General features: G+C 42.0%; 1 protein-coding gene and 1 non-coding gene across 6 annotated transcripts in view; both read left to right on the forward strand.

The window, feature by feature from the left end:
* Window positions 1–17,997, forward strand: part of LOC127005780 (F-box only protein 9-like) — a 172,449-nt gene that overhangs the window by 23,550 nt on the left and 130,902 nt on the right. For 4 of the 5 annotated variants that reach the window (XM_050874876.1, XM_050874877.1, XM_050874879.1 and 1 more), the window contains exon 2: window positions 7,208–7,294. The exons of the other annotated variant lie outside the window; for it this stretch is intronic. In XM_050874876.1, coding sequence (XP_050730833.1) covers window positions 7,208–7,294 — 87 coding nt within the window. The remainder of the gene's footprint in view (window positions 1–7,207; window positions 7,295–17,997) is intronic. 5 annotated transcript variants of the gene reach the window in all.
* Trnav-uac (transfer RNA valine (anticodon UAC)) lies at window positions 293–366 on the forward strand. Its single transcript has one exon. It is a non-coding gene; the product is annotated as a tRNA-Val (tRNA).

Raw genomic sequence — 17,997 nt, forward strand, 5'->3', positions numbered from 1 at the left:
GCCCAATGGTCCAGTAGTAATGGTTAAAGGGAGGTCTCAATATTGCGGCACAACACACCGGTCTATGACGTGGTGAATAACACGTGATCTTGTTTACACACAAGAAAAGACTATCGCCTTGTGCCAATGATATCGTAACCTTTATAATTATAAACGCTACCTTACCATGCCTACATTTCTTGACTAGATCATCATTTAACATTATTAAGTACTATTACTACAGATTCAGTTACTGAAGTGTTCAACTTTATGTGAAATTTGGGTACCTAGCATATTTCCGATTTAAATGGGGGGCTTCGTGGTGCAGTGGTTAGCACACTCGGCTTACAACCGAGAGAGCCTGGGTTCAATTCCCAGGCGGAGTGGAAAAATTTGGGTGGCTTTTCCGATATCCTACGCCTCTGTCCACCCAGCAGTGAATGGGTACCAGGCATTAATCGGGGGTTGTGTCCCGTCTCTTGGGATCTGTTCCCTTCTCCTACAATTCCTTCCCCTTCTGTCTCTCTCCGCCATATGACCACAGATGTTGCGCCGATCAAATGAAACTTTCCAACTTTTCCGATTTAAACTCACCTGTGGCACCATCTGCGAGAACGGTGGTGCGGACACCATTCAAGGGGTCACTCAACAAACTTTGACACTCCCACACACTCATATGCCCATGCCCTCCCTTACCTCTTCTCTCTCTCTCTCTCTCTCTCTCTCTCTCTCTCTCTCTCTCTCTAGTGAGAGAGAGAGAGAGAGAGAGAGAGAGAAGAGGTGAGGGAGGGCATGGTCAATTAACAGACTACTGAGCTGTCAGCGAGTTGAACAGACTCAGTGCAGCCAGCTGATATGCATCTAACACATGTCCCGTCCATACACTGCTTAACCTCACCCTATAACATTCTTTTATGTGACGCACAAAAAACAACAATTGGTGGAACGGGAGCAAACCCCGACACGTAACATATACGTATGTTGGCACGGGTGTTATGCAGTGTTGTTATGAGGTCGCGTCCACACTGGCGTTTTTGTTACATGACAAGAGTTACGTTACGATGTTTTGTTGGTGTGTGTACCCGGCATCTACATCTGTGTACCCCACATCTACAGAAGGTGCGGGGAGGCAGCTGCTGAATGGTCACCATGCGGGCGTGGTGGACTTGGCCGGAACTAGGTTCGAACCCCCACCGAAATAGCTGATTTTTCAAGTTGATGCCGAGTGGCAGAAAATCACCCACATTCTGTCCAAATCTTCAATCAACCCTAACTTCAGCGACTTTGGTCAAGAGGAGCACTGGGGACAGTATGGGCCCAGAAAGAGTAATACATCATGGCAGCCACTATAAATTAAATCAGCCTGCACCACCAATGGAGTGGGGCTGTCCACAAGGCCCCTTAAGAAAGCCTACCGATGCTAGAGGCAACACAAAAAAAAAAAAGTTAATTTGGGCCCCAGATATTTGCCGTTGTTTTGAGGGTGCCGTAGTTTTGAATGCTGAATAAACAAGGTTCTACTATACAGTAAACCCTCGATATAACGGATTTTGGATATAACGAACAAGGTCAGAGGGTCAGAAATTCACGGGGACCAACCGAGAATGTTTTTTAATGAACTGCGCCCGGTAACTACATTGGCATCTGCTAGCCACCTCGCCCTCCTCCCGTTATCTGCTTCAATTACTGTTGTCTTTTTCAGCCCACCTTATGAAATATTTTCCTCCTTGTGGTTCCCATTCAAATGAAGAACCTATTTTAACCACAAGAAAGTCTTATGCATCAATCCAGGATGTAAATGTAATGGAAAATAACCAAGTGTTTGTGAGTATCGGTACTGACACAGCTTAAGGGGTCGCCCGTTAGGTAGGTTAGGTTAGGTTTGGTTAGTTTGAATTTATTCTGGATTTGGTGTGGGGCGGAGGAAATACACGGTGCAAGACGGGGCACGGCGGTGGTGTTGCGTGAAATACCTCCTTGCAGAAATGTCACTCTGGTGTCCACCATGCTTGCACACTGGAGGAATACACGGCAGTGAAAGCATTAATTTGCCTGGTTTTGTTTTAGTTTGTCCATTTGTGATCTTTGTGAGTGGTGAGTGAAACAGAGAAACAGTCAGCAAGTTGAACCTCTCTCTGCGAGTTATTATGTGACAACGGCGACGGGTGTACAACAGGCACTGAAAAGTCAATCATTTATTGATTTGTGACAGAAACAGTTAGCAGACTATTTCATAATACACCGAAAACTACCAAAAAAAAAAAGGTTTCGTCTGCCAGTGCGAGATAGACACACTTGTAAAATTTTACCCATACTTGTAACAATACGATCCCCCTGCCGGGCCCCACTGCCAACCTGGCAGCCTCAGTGCATTGCAGTCCGTTGGCAAGTGTGCTGTGCAGTTCTGCAGACAACGTGGAGACAACATACACAATAAAAAAAAACTATACCCATGTTTATTAGGTTCGTTGGTATTATTGTGCGTATCTTTAAATATATGCCGCTTATAACAGACTTTCGGCATTAACAGACTAATGTCCCCCCAATTAGTCCGTTATATCAAGGGTTTACTGTACTTCATTACTCACCAATATTGCATAAAAGTGCTAAACAGCAGTTTTAGGAATTTAAATCCCTTCAAAGAGAATAGGTCCAGAGGTGAAAATAAGGCAATAAATAGTGAAGCAAGTTTACAAAAACACTCTATAACTAGGAGGTGTCATTTCATTGAGTCAAAGCTGCCTGAGTAGTCTATATTCACCTAATCTATTTACTTTTCACTTATTTATAATATTTTTACATAGTTACTGGACCATGCTAAATTTCTTAACCCAGTAGCAGCGGTAATCTATTTACTTTTCACTTATTTATAATATTTTTACCTAATTACCGGACCATGCTAAATTTCTTAACCCAGTAGCAGCGGTAATCTATTTACTTTTCACTCATTTATAATATTTTTACATAGTTACTGGACCATGCAAAATTTCTTAACCCAGTAGCAGCGGTAATCTATTTACTTTTCACTCATTTATAATATTTTTACATAATTACTGGACCATGCAAATTTTTTTTAACGTACCTTCTGTACATGTCACTTTATCAGTTTCACTCATCCTTGAGCATCAGCTCAGGACTCACTTGTAGTACTCATTGGAGCCATCTCTTCAATAATTTAAGGCACTACCCAGCAGGGCTGGGGTATTCGTATTCGGTATTCGTATTCAAATACATTCAAATACAGTATTTGGGTGTATTCGTATTCAAATACTTTGTCATCTGACATCAAAGTATTCGCATTCGTATTCAAATACTTGGGAAAAGTATTCGTATTCTTTGAATAATATGCCGAATAATCTTAAATCCATCATCAGAAATAATAGTTATTGTTCCTTCCACGTTACAAATCTTCGTTCCTGTTTGTCCGACGTGTATGATACAGGTTCACTAGCGTGGCCGCTGTGACTGTTGGAGTCTGGCGGCGACGGCGGCTGTCAGTTGCCTCTTGCTAGTGGTAGGGGGTGTATTATAATAGAAGTGAGATCTACAGGAGGATACTGAAAAAGACTTGGTTAATATAATTTGATAAGGTATTTTGTTGTGTTTCTTTCAGTACAGCTTAGATATATACTTGAACATTTTGGAAAACAAATATGTATAGGAGAATGCTGGCATCAGTTATAAGTTCATGATGCCATTTTATTATTGAATAACTTTCTGAGGCTACTGACAGCAACCTTTACTCTGTTCCCTCCTACTATCTCTATCCTAAATTTCAATCCAAAGCTGGATGTTGCGCCTACGTGCGCAACGACATCACTTGCTCTCGTGCCCACGACCTTGACTCTTCAGAATTTTCTACCATCTGGCTAAGACTTCATTGTCATTCTATTACTAAATACACCTGTGCTGTTTATCTCTCACCTAACTCTACTAACTATGTAAAATTCTTTGACTATTTGAACTCTAAAGTGGAGCATATCTTGACTCACTCTCCCTTCGCTGAAATCTCCATCTTAGGAGATTTCAATGTTCACCACCAGCTTTGGCTTTCATCCTCCTTCACTGACCAGCTGGTGAACAAGCCTACAACTTTGCTCTCCTCAACGACCTAGAGCAGTTGGTTCAGCACCCTACACGTATTCCCGACCGTCTTGGAGACAGGCCCAACATTCTACACCTTTTCACCCTCAAATTAAAAAAGTTGAATTTCAAATTAAAAAAAAGTTGATATTCAAATCAAAAAAGTTGAAATTCAAATTAAAAAGTTGAAGTTCAAATTAAAAAAGTTGAAGTTCAAATTAAAGAAGTTGAAGTTCAAAATTAAAAAAGTTGAAATTCAAATTTAAAAAGTTGAAATTCAAATTAAAAAAGTTGAATTTCAAATTACAAAAGTTGAATTTCAAATTTAAAAAGTTGAATTTCAAATTAAAAAGTTGAATTTCAAATTAAAAAGTTGAATTTCAAATTAAAAAAGTTGAATTTCAAATATAAAAAGTTGAGGTTCAATTAATAGATATAGTGCAAGTCATAGAAAGATATATGAGCATGCCTATATACATAAATGCATACATCCACAAACTTATATATATATATATATATATATATATATATATATATATATATATATATATATATATATATATATATATATATATATATATATATATATATATATATATATATATATATAATCTACTGATGTGAAGGTATTCTATGTTTCATTATTTTTACGTTGCTACGTATAGCGTAATACCTGGGCTTTTCTGGGTTGGGTCCAGGCCCCGCTGCTGTGATTGGCCAGGCAAGGGAACATTAGCTGCTGGCTGTGAACACAGGGCTAGGCACCCCAGCAATGGGTTAGCGGCTGAGGTTGTCGTGCCTAATTGCCGAATCCCAAGTAACAGATCCCCCCAAGGTGCAGCAGGACTGCGATAAGCCAGGGAGAGATTGCCGCGAGTGCAAACCGCGATGACGCTGCTCGAACCCTTTTCTCAGCGCCCAGAGCACATCAATCGCGCGCATTTCACTCCCTGGTGCAGACTGACTGCTACAAAGCCATGGGGCATACCATAGTATGAGTATGGACAGAAGCACCTATGCAGTACTCTGTCATTGCCTTTATGGCAGGCCGTGATCAAAAGTTGGGTTTTCAGGTCCGTAGACTTAACCTACACTATATCCGAGTTTTTCCCATATCTGGGTGCCCCCGTGGCTCTATTAACACGGATACGAGAGGGTTTACTGTATTCAAATTATCAGTATTTCAGTGTATTCGTATTCGTTTTCGTATTCGCATAAATATGAAGTATTTGTATTCGTATTAGAATACGAATACGAATTCACCCCATTCCCGCTACCCAGTCCAGAGAACAGAAATATTTGTCTGTCAACATGCAGACAAATTTTAATCTCTCCTGAGTCTCCTCACTGCTTGGCACAGCTCAATGCATTTGGTGGCTCATTTGTTTTCTTAATTTCTTTTCATTATTGGAATATTTGTCAGCCACTTAGAAATTCAGACTATTGGGATTTTATAATCGTCCGTATGCTGATTATTGGATTTTTATTGCACTGAAAGCCCAGTATATCTTCACATTATGGCATGTACTAGAAACTTTACTTTTCTCTGTTATTTAACCTGATAGCAGCGACGGGCCAAATTTGTGGCTTTACTGTGTAGCAGTGACGGGCCAAATTTGTGCCATGACATAGACCCCCCAAAATAGATGATACATAAACTGATCACAAATGCTTTGATATACATTACTAAATGGTTTGTGTGAGTGATGATTTTTTCTCATTTTTCTCGCTTAGAGGAACCATTATGAAACATGATCCCCGCTGCTACAAGGTTAAAGAAAAATAAGGATTTTTAGAGTAGACTGAGAAATCTTGCAAAAACAGAAAAGAAGCTGCAATCGTAAATGTAAGACTGTCAAATAAGATACAGGTAACTCTCGATTTACGTGAGTTTGTTTTACGCGTTTTTTAAATAACACGGGGTCCAAAATCCAAATAAATGTTTAATTTACACGTTTTTTCCACTTATACACGATATTTTATGGAGTGGCCACCATATGTCTCACGCAACTGGACTCACACGGCGCCGTGGCCACACAGCTGAGCTCAGTTCTTCCCGCGCGCCACTTGAACAACAATACAGTACCCACGCTGCCACGCTACTTAACGATAGGGGTGGGCAGGTAACGGTACCAGTACCGGTACTAACGGTACCAGCTATATATACGGTACGGTACCGGTACCAATACTGTCCAGGCGCTCATGCTGTCCTCATTTCTTTCTCAGATGAGTGAGGCTGAGACTGAGTGCCTGATTGGATATCTCGGTGATATGGATATTCTCTCTCTCTCTCTCTCTCTCTCTCTCTCTCTCCACTGAGGAGGATCGCCCATGCCATGCTGTTATCCCGTTTTCCCGTCGGGCGCCATTTGTATGATCTTGATCTTGATGTCACAGCTGGCTTACGATTGTATGACTAAGGAGCAGTACAAGCTACATAAAAGAAACATATTGGAAAAAAATATCCAAGTGTTCATTATTAATTATTAATATTAGTGAGAATAATGGGGTAAATATGATATCAGAAACTGTACATCATGAGTCTTGTACGAGGAGTTATTTCACGCCCGGCCGCCATTTGCATTGTTTACAAACCACACAACAAACAGCTGCATGCCGCGTGTCACCAGAACCGCGTGAATTGTGTCTTGCCTAGTTGTCTGTCATAACCTACGAGTGATGGTGGGAATAATATGCTCATTATGATATCAGAAGCTATGCATCATCAGTATGTTTACGGGAATGTATTTCTCACAACACCAGCCCGGCCGCCATTTTCATTGCTTTACTCAAGGACACTTGTCAATTCAAGCAGTAAAGATTACACCAAAAATATATAAATTTCAGGAAACTGTACATTGTCAATGTTCTTTAACCCGTACATATTTCTGAGCATTTTAAGATCTTTATTTCAAAATTGTTGTCTTTAAGTTTGGGGTGCGCGTTATACGCCGCAAAATACGGTATTTATTTTTCGACAGAAACCTACCTCTTGTTTGATTTACATTGGTTTTGATTTACGCGACCTCTTCAAGGACGCAATACTCGCGTAAATCGAGAGTTACCTGTAGTCTTTTACATATATAATTGTATTTTCATGCCATTGCTGACACAGTAATACTAATGAACTGTCTTTTTCATCCAGGCTGACACCACAAACTCTGCTGGGGCTGATGACGATATCGCTCTTGGTGACTTAACAGAGCAAGAGTCTAATGCTGAGAACCAACAGGTTAGTGTACACCATGCCACTCCTCATCCAGTGAGCATGATTACTTTTTTTTTTTTTTTTTTACGTCTACGCCTAGCGTCTGCAAGCAAGCCTACTGGCGCTATAGGCATAGACGTAAAAAAAAAAAAAAAAAAAAAAAACATGCATGTGGGCGATCAACAGTGTTACCGCAGTTGTGTAGCCAGTAGGGCAATGAAACAACCTTTCTCGTAGACGTACGATATAATGTGGTCAAACCTGTCAACAATAACATTTACTTTCAGGATCACAAACATAAAACTCAAAATGTCCGTGTCTCTTAGCACCACAAAGGGCAGCTAGGCACTTCACTTAACATTTAACGTCCAACATTGTATGTGTATGTCACTTAACATCTACTAACATCAACATTGTATGAAGGCAACGAAGGCAACAACAATACAGTATATAATTGGGTAAATGGGCAAAGATATAATCATATTACGCAAGCGAATGCACTTACGTATTCTGGTCCTACTGGAAACATCTCCGTCGTTCTGTTCCTCATGTCCCTCCTTCAGGTGGACTTCTCCTGCAGGGGCAGACAGCGAAGACGAGAAGACATGTCTTCCCATCGTCAGACCTTTAGCAATCTGCCTCTCCCTCCTCACCTTGAGACCATATTCTCTCCTATATGGTGTTTCACTCAGGACACTGAACAAGGGTGCCGTCATCCAAGTGTAGGCCAGCCTAATGGATTTGGTGACCTCTCTGACCATAATGTCATAACATTCCCGACAATAAATGACCTTTGCGATAGTACACGGATATTAACAGAGGATAGGTGTCCCTACACCATGAGCGCCACAACCTTCATACTCTTTTCCTATTTTCTTATTTACACCTCACCTCCTATTATTTGTTCCCTGGCGGTAATAACAGTCATGAAGGAATTGTGAAAGTGTAAGATAAATGCAAATCTAAGGAATTATAATAAAATGAAGATATGTACAAAGTGCAATAAGGTTTATTTGAAAGTTGTCTTTAATATGTTAGTAATAATACACTAATGATAACAATTCATTAGAAATACAGTCGTCGCATATGGCGCGGTTAATTGGTTCTGAGCAACGGCCGCACCATAGGAAACCGCTTCATAGGAATAACTAAACCTATGATGTTTAGTGTTGAAGACGGTGACAGCTGAGTGTTGTCGAAGAATAGGGGATAGGTGTTTGGAAGATTGTGTCGAGTTGATAGGTGGAGAAATTGAGTTTTTGAGGCATTGAAGGACACAAGGTTCCTTCTGCCCCAATCGGAAATGATAGCAAGGTCTGAGGTTAAGCGTTCTGCAGCCTCCAGTCTGGAGTCGTGTACTTCCTGTTGTGATGGTCTTCTATTGAAAGAAGTTGAATAATGCAGAGTGGAGTCGTCGGCATATGAGTGGACAGGACAGTTTGTTATGGAAAGAAGATCATTGATGAATAACAGGAAGAGAGTGGGTGATAGGACAGAGCCCTGTGGAATGCCACTGTTGATAGGTTTAGGGGAAGAGCAGTGACCGTCTACCACTGCAGAGATAGAATGGCCGGAAAGGAAACTGGAGATAAAGGAACAGAGAGAGGGATAGATTCCAAAAGAGGGCAGTTTAGAAATCAAAGACTGGTGCCAGACTCTATCGAAGGCTTTCGATATGTCTAGCGCAACAGAGAAAGTTTCACCGAAACGGCTAAGAGAGGATGACCAAGAGTCAGTTAGGAAGGCTAGGAGATCACCAGTAGAACGCCCCTTGCGGAACCCATACTGGCGATCAGATAGAAGGTTAGAAGTGGAAAGGTGCTTTTGAATCTTCTGGTTAAGGATTGATTCAAAAGCTTTAGATAGACAAGAAAGTAAAGCTATAGGACGGTAGTTTGAGGGATTGGAGTGGTCACCCTTCTTAGGCACAGGCTGTACAAAGACATACTTCCAGCAGGAAGGAAAGGTAGATGTTGACAGGCAGAGACGAAAGAGTTTGACCAGGCAGGGTGTCAGCATGGAAGCACAGTTTTTAAGGACAATAGGAGGCACTCCATCAGGTCCATAAGCCTCCTGAGAGTTGAGGCCAGAGAGGGCATGGAAAACATCATTTGGAAGAATCTTAACCCTCTCGCGCACCGTAAGTTTCCAATAAGTTTCTGTTCCACTCACAATGGATTTCTCGGCCTGACCGGCCTTTTTTTGCCGCCGCGATACTCTACATTCCCGGCCGTATTTTACCCTCACAAATATATCGTACCGCAACAAATTTGGTATCAATGGCTTCATAAAGTCTTGTACTAGAACATACGCAAATAAAAATAGAGGAAAATAAACAATACAAACTTGTTTAGGTCTCTCTCTGTATAGAGTATTGTAAACAATAAATCCCCCCTCGCTAGCTTGAAAGTTTGTGGGCCAACTTTTCTTGCCGAATATATGTTTCGAAGCGGAATTTAGTGAGGATTCTTTTGGTATCTTCAAAATCCTCATACGCCTGTTAGTTCCCGAGTTACACCAAGAGAACTGAATTTATATCTACATAATCATCAGAGTTGGCGCTCCCTCACATTTCCTTTTACTAGTACGCTATTTTTTTTTTTTTATCACTTGTAAATAAATTTTATAGCATTATATAGCTGATTTCATATGGAAGAAGATGCAACCTTCAAAACTACACCAACCCTTGTAGGTATCGTGTGGTAACGTCTGCAATGAAGTTCCCCACGCAATATACGCAACTTTCGCTCTCCGTAACTAAGTATCGTATCTTCCCCACTCTGAATTCACATACAAAAAATATATTATTTTTACGTAGAACACAACGCTACACACGTATATATCATAAAACACTCGATTTTCGGTGGTGCGGGACAGATTAAAGCCTACGCGGGCCTCGCTTAGATGGGAGTGAGGGTGCGCGTACCTCCTTGTGGAACCCCCTCTGGGCCAAACTGATGAACAAAATGGCTCCGCGCTCCTCTCCTGCGCCCCATAGAGAGGTTGCCGTATGTTACCATGAAGAAACTTATCCCACTGAATAACTATACCAAATTCGACGCAATTTCACCAGAAACTTTATTTTTAATGAATATTTTAAAGTTTTATGACGCAAAACGTGTCATCGTGCGCCAGGACCTTTTTCCCTTATTGACTCAAAACGAGTCATCGTGCGCGAGAGGGTTAATAACAGGCATAAAGGAGTCAGAGGGGGGATGAGTAGGAGGAAAAATACAAGTTGGTACTGGCTAGCCGCCATTTTATCCCACCTGCGCTCACAAACGTGGGCGAATCTTGCCCATGGGTTTCCCAGCAGGGTTGCTGGGACCGCCCTGGATACTCTCAAATGCGTGACGCCGCAGCACGAGTTGCCAACTCGGACTGCCCGCTCCAGCCTGGTTTGGAGAGGTGGAGCGCCTCCGTGCTGTGATGACGTCAACAGCAAATATGGCGGCCCAAACAAACACATTTAAGTGCTTCCATTGCATTTCACCTCACTGTGCCACCATAACCACTGCAGCTTCCTTTTCATCCTCTGTTGCAAGGAGCTCGTTGGCCAAAACAGCTTGTGATGCAGGTTTAAACGTCATCAGGAAGATCAGCGGACGCCATTTTACTGCCAGTGAGATGCCGTTACCATAGCAACAACGAGGCTTAACTGAGAGGCACACAAAAGTGTTTGATAGAGGGTTCCGGGAGGTCTGGGCGCCCGGGGCGGCCTGAGTCGCTCTCTCAAATGCACCTCTGGAGACCACGAACCGCGTCATAGATGGTTTTGCCCGCGTGATCTGAACATACGGTTCTGAAACCATACCGCATCATAGGAAACCGCGCCCTATGAATCCGCGTCATACGCGACTTGACTGTACCGTATATCCTACCATATAAGATGCACCGGAGTTTAAGATGCACCTATAATTTGGCAAGATATGTTTGAAAAAAAAATTAAAGATCCACATTTTCCCTGAACTTACTGTTTATGCAGTATTACATTTGGCCACCTTACTTCCTATTAAACAAACATTTTATTACACAAATGTCAGTAGTCCCATGCATCACCTGGTCCACCTCAGGGCCGGGGATAATGGGTGGGGTGTGGTGAGGCATCGAGGGTGGTCCACTAAGGGGTCGGGTGTGATGGTTGGGGCGGGGCGCCACCGGGGCTGGTCCACTATGGGGCCGGGGGTAACGGGCGGGGTGGGGCAGCGGCGGGGCTGGTCCACTAAGGGGCCGTGGGTGACAGGTGGGGCGGGACGGCGGCGGGGGTAACGAGTGGGGTGATGCAGGGCGGTGGTAGGGGTGGTTTACTTTGGGGCGGGGGATAACAGGTGGGGCATGGTGGTGGTAGGGGTGGTCCACTACGGGGATCGGGGGTAAATGGTAGGATGGGGCAGCAGTTGGGGGTGGTCCACTACAGGGTCGGGGGTTACGGATGGGGTGAGGGTTGTCCTCTATGGAGCCAGGGTTAGCGGGTAGGGGGGGGGGGCGCGGCGGGGGTGGTCCTCTACGTGCCTGGGGGTACGGGCGTCGGGGTGGCAGGGGTGGTCTTCTGAGGGGCCTGGGGTAACGTTTTATTTATTTATTTATTTATTTTTTTTTTTTACAGCTAAGGAGACAGTTCAAGGGTGTAATGAAAAATATAAAAAAAAGCCTGCTACTTACTGCTCCTGAACAGAGGTCGAAGGAATGGCCAAAAAGAGAGGTCAATTTCGGGAGGAGAGGTGTCCTGATACCCTCCTCTTGAAAGAGTTCAAGTCGTAGGCAGGAGGAAATACAGATGAAGGAAGATTGTTCCAGAGTTTACCAGCATAAGAGATGAAAGACTGAAGATGCTGGTTAAATCTTGCATAAGGGGTTTGGACAGTATAGGGATGAGCATGAGTAGAAAGTCGTGTGTTGCGAGGCCGCAGGAGGGGGGGAGGCATGCAGTTAGCAAGTTCAGAAGAGCAGTCAGCATGAAAATATCGATAGAAGATAGAAAGAGAGGCAACATGGCGGCGGAATTTAAGAGGTAGAAGACTATAAGTAGGAGGAGGAGAGCTGATGAGACGAAGAGCCTTTGACTCCACTCTGTCAAGGAGAGCTGTGTGAGTCGACCCCCCCCCCACACATGAGATGCATACTCCATACGAGGGCGGACAAGGCTCCTGTAAATGGATAGCAACTGTGCGGGGGAGAAGAACTGGCGGAGACGGTACAGAACGCCCAGCCTAGAGGAAGCTGATTTAGTAAGAGATGAGATATGAAGTTTCCAGTTGAGATTTTGAGTTAAGGATAGACCGAGGATGTTTAGTGTTGAAGAAGGTGATAGCTGAGTGTTGTCAAAGAATAGGGGATAGGTGTTTGGAAGATTGTGTCGAGTGGATAGGTGGAGAAACTGTGTTTTTGAGGGATTGAAGGACACCAGGTGCCTCTTGCCCCAATCGGAAATAATAGTAAGGTCTGAGGCTAAGCGTTCTGTTGCCTCCAACCTTGAATCATTAAGTTTCTGTAGGGTTGATTTTCTATTAAAAGAAGTTGAGTAATGCAGAATGGAGTCATCGGCGTAAGAATGGATAGGACAGTTCGTTTTGGAAAGAAGATCATCAATGAACAACAAAAAGAGAGTGGGAGATAGGACAGAACCCTGTGGGACACCACTGTTAATAGGTTTAGGGGAAGGACAGTGACCGTCCACCACAGCAGAAATAGAACGCTCAGAAAGGAAACTGGAGATAAAGGTACAGAGAGAAGGATAGAAACCGTAGGGGGGTAGTTTGGGAAGCAAAGATTTGTGCCAGACCCTATCAAAAGCTTTTGATATGTCCAGCGCAATAGCAAAGGCTTCACCGAAACGGCTAAGAGAGGATGACCAAGAGTCAGTTAAGAAGGCTAGGAGATCACCAGTAGAACGTCCCTTGCGGAACCCATACTGGCGATCAGATAGAAGGTCAGAAGTGGAAAGGTGCTTTTGAATTTTTCGGTTAAGGATTGATTCAAAAGCTTTAGATAGACAAGAAAGTAAAGCTATAGGGCGGTAGTTTGAGGGATTGGAGTGGTCAACCTTCTTAGGCACAGGCTGTATGAAGGCATACTTCCAGCAGGAAGGAAAGGTAGATGTTGACAGGCAGAGGCGAAAGAGTTTGACCAGGCAGGGTGACAGCACGGAGGCACAGTTTTTAAGGACAATAGGAGGCACTCCATCAGGTCCATAAGCCTTCTGAGGATTGAGGTCAGAGAGGGCATAGAAAACATCATTTTGAAGAATCTTTATAACAGGCATAAAAGAATCAGAGGGGGGATGAGTAGGAGGAATATGCCCAGAATCGTCCAGAGTGGAGTTTTTAGAAAAAGTTTGAGAGAAGAGTTCAGCCTTAGAGATAGATGAGACGGCAGTGTTGCCATAAGCACTGAGGAGTGGAGGGAAAGATGAAGAAGTGAAGTTGGAGATGTTTTTGGCTAGATGCCAGAAGTCACGGGAAGAGTTAGAAAAAGCAAGGTTTTGGCATTTTCTATTAATGAAAGAGTTTTTGGTTAGTCGGAGAATAGATTTGGTACGATTCTGGGCAGAAATGTTAAGTTCATAGTTAGGATTAGTTGGTTGGGGGCAGGGCGCCAGGGTTGGTCCTCTATTGGGCCAGGGGTGACGGGTGAGGGCAGGGCGAAGGTGGGGGTGGGGGTGGTCCACTACGCTGTATGGGGTCGGGGGCAGCGGGTGGGGCAGGGGTGATGCACATAACGTTATCAGCTAGTGCCACTTTCGTGATATAAATTATGGCTATGGCTTCAGCATAAGTCTATTCATTACCTCAACAAACTTCCCAAGGATTTTATTCACAGAATACACTGTGTATTCGATATGTGCGAGTTCGAAATATGCGAATTCGCCCAAAACACCTCCGTTTGACACAATAGTACCCAGATGTCCCCAGAATGAATCATATATGTTTATAAATTATTAGACAATGATTACAAATGAAATTAATGCTGAAATATAAAATCAACATAAAAGTCTGTTAGATTGTTGTCTAGACGCTGTAAATGCGAGGTGGCCATTGTTGGTGTAGGTACAAGATGACTGTTGTTGTTTTTGGTGGTAACACCTTACACAAATAAAACATGGCATCATTGTAAACAGTAAACAGTAATGCCCAGCTCAGGAATAGTAACAGTACACCAGGTATTTGTTATATGCGAGGGTTACATTCCGCAAAAAGCTCGCATAATGTGAATTCGCATATATCAAACCTTTCATCCAATTAATTACAGGGGGTTATGTTCCACGACCCATTTTTGAACCCTCTAACTATTTATTCCATGCGAATGTGATTGACTTAAATGTGCCAAGTATTCGTTTTATGTGAGAAAAATTTGCTATTTTGCGAGTACCGGCGCTGGTGCGACTTGTTGGTGAGGTATGGTGGCCAACTCGCACTAGAGGGCGGCGGGTGCAAATGTTTTCCCGCACTTTCCTCGCCTATAATAATTAACCTTTTCCTCCTTCTGATCCTAAATTGAGTGAGTACAATTTCTAATTTTTTGTTTGTTTACAATGTATTTTCATATAATATTTTACAGTTTATCTGTATTTAATTTGCTTTATTGTTGTTTAAGGGCTTTATTATTGTGGAAAGGTGCTGGAATAAATAGTTAGAGGGTTCGAAAATGGGTCGTGGAACATAACCCCCTATAATTAATGGGATGATAGGTTCGATATATGCGAATTCACATTATGCGAGCTTTTTGCGGAACGTAACCCTCGCATATAACAAATACCTGGTGTACTGTTACTATTCCTGAGCTGGGCATTACTGTTTACTATTTACAATGATGCCATGTTTTATTTGTGTAAGGTGTTACCACCAAAAACAACAACAGTCATCTTGTACCTACACCAACAATGGCCACCTCGCATTTACAGCGTCAAGACAACAATCTAACAGACTTTTATGTTGATTTTATATTTCAGCATTAATTTCATTTGTAATCATTGTCTAATAATTTATAAACATATATGATTCATTCTGGGGACATCTGGGAACTATTGTGTCAAACGGAGGTGTTTTGGGCGTTGGTACCGTAGCAGTAACAATAACCCCTAGGCCTACCAAAACCTAATCATCGGGGTATAAGACACAGGATGAGTTTTGCAATCTTCTTTTAAGAAAAATAAGTGCGTCTTATGTGGCGGGACATAGAGTAATTTAAATTTGCTTCTTTTTTTTTATTGTTACCTATCTTGATGCTACACATTCAAGGAATGTGCATGGAAAAAAAAAATTCAATTAATAAGAAAGTAATAAATATAAGTTTGATATTTTCAATACATATCCTGATGCTACACCTAACCCTTAGAGTACGGGTGGCGATATATTTCTCTGAATGCTGTGCACAGGGAAAATTTAGACATTTAAAAGAGGTGGAAATGGTGTCTTTGCAATAATTGTATATTCATCTAGTATATATGGTGGTGTAATAAAACTTCTCTCCTAATAATAATAAAAAAGAGTTATGACAGCCGAAAACATTGCACATTTTCTCGTGGCCGTGACGTGTCGCGTGGAAGCACCCCACTCGCTCTCTGTCAATGTCACTACCATAGCAGTCATCAGAATCACTGTCACTTTGATTCGCCCGCGCTTTACTTCCGCCTGGAGCAGAGTAACTGCTTGATGCGTCACGAGACGTGACAGATGTAATCCGAACAAAAGTGGAAAATGATCTGTGGCCTTCAGTAGGGCACGCACTGAGACGAATGAGAGTGTGCACAGATGCCAGATGCCTCCACCATTCTTCTGAGTCAAGAACTGGCAGTATATTTGAAACGTAGGGAGCGTAGTGTGATGATTATATATATGATCCCCGTACGGGTGGGGTGTGTGGTAGCGCACTTATATATATATATATATATATATATATATATATATATATATATATATATATATATATATATATATATATATATATATATATATATATATATATATATATATATATATATATATATATATATATATATATATATATATATATATATATATATATATATATATATATATATATACGATTGCTGTAATGTAAGGGTTAAAGGTGTGTGTATGGAAAACTATATTTTTACCCTAATGTTCCAAACGTTAAAACAAAATAACCAAGACAAAACCGGAAGGGTTCTACAGTAGCATGTGGTCTACCCCAGTATCTGTAGTCCAAGCTGCATAATGACCTGGCCTGTCTCCCGAGATCTCATCTGATGTATTTACCTATTTATTTACCTATTTGTAGTCTACAAGGCCCGAGCTAAGCTCTAATAGTCCCGTCTCCATATCTACATTCATCCAGCATTTCCTTCATTGATGGACACTGCTCATCTCCACCACCTCTTCCCGCAAGCTGTTCCATGTGTTAACACTTCTATGTGGAAAACTATACTTCTTCAAGTCACTCAAACAGGTTCCTTTATTAAGTGTCTTTCCATGTCCTCTCAACCCCTTCGTTCTCACAGTAGAGAAGAGATCATCTCTATCCACCTCATCAAACTTATTTACCAACTTGTACAGCATAAACAGATCTCCTCTCTCCCTTCTTTGTTCCAGTGTCGTCAAGTCCATCTCCTTCAATCTGTCTTCATACGTCGTATTTGAGAGTTCTGGGACCATATCAGTTGCAATTCTCTGTATTCTTTTCAACTTTCTGATATCCTTCTTTTTGTGAGGCGACCACACAACTGCAGCATATTCAAGCTTTGGTCTTATCAGTGTTGTTATTATTTTCTTCATCATTTCCTTGTCCATATAAATGAATGATACCCTTATATTTTGCATCATCCTGTAGGTTTCTCCAAATAACTTGTTTATGTGCTTTTCTGGGGATAGTGTGTCTTGCATTGTTACTCCCAAATCTTTTTCTTCGTGTACCACCTTTAAGTTTTCTTCTCCCATCCTGTATGTTTTCCTTGCTCTTTTTTACTTTTCCCCATTTTCATAACATGCATTTGTTTGCATTAAATTCCATCTCCCATAACTGGCTCCATCTATACACTCTATCCAGGTCTTTTTGCAGCTCTTTACAGCCTTCCTCCATCTTCACTGTATTGTTACCTGAGTGCTCCTGATTTGACCAGTCACCGTGCTCAAAGTTACATAATGACCTGACCTGTTTCCTGAAATTTCAGCTTGTCTTGTCACCTGAGTGCTCCTGACCAGTCTATATAAAAGGACAATCAATAAACACCCACATTTCTATCTTCATTGCATTGCCAATAACATCATTATAAATCATTCTGCTATACAACTGCAATGCTGTTAAAAGATTTCTACAGATGTGTCATTTTGATGAAGGAAACGGCAGCTGCATTTTTATGAGGAAACAGTCCTCTGGATAATAATAAATCAATTATGCAGGACTGTTCAACTTGTTTTTTCATCATCTTGCAGTGCAGGTTCCTGTAGTTGAGGTAGGACTGCACACACTGAATTGTAAACATGGGAAGAGGAAGGACATCCCTAGAAAAACTATTTTGTGCCATTGCACTCATTCTCCACTTTGTTTTTTAAGACTTGCAAGGCTTGTCTTTCTAGTTTCAACAGTTACCATAGAAAGTGTAGCCTTCTTCCAATGAGATCGTACTGAGGTGACTTGTTCATCAGCATTGCGTCTGTCAAGCCACCCCACAAAGCAGCCACATGTTTACCAAGCCCCTGTGCTGCTGTACAGTCTTGACACTTGGCATTAAGTATTTCCTCTTCAGA

Source organism: Eriocheir sinensis, chromosome 31 (assembly GCF_024679095.1).
Source record: "Eriocheir sinensis breed Jianghai 21 chromosome 31, ASM2467909v1, whole genome shotgun sequence".
In the NCBI taxonomy this organism is placed as follows: Eukaryota; Metazoa; Arthropoda; class Malacostraca; order Decapoda; family Varunidae; genus Eriocheir; species Eriocheir sinensis.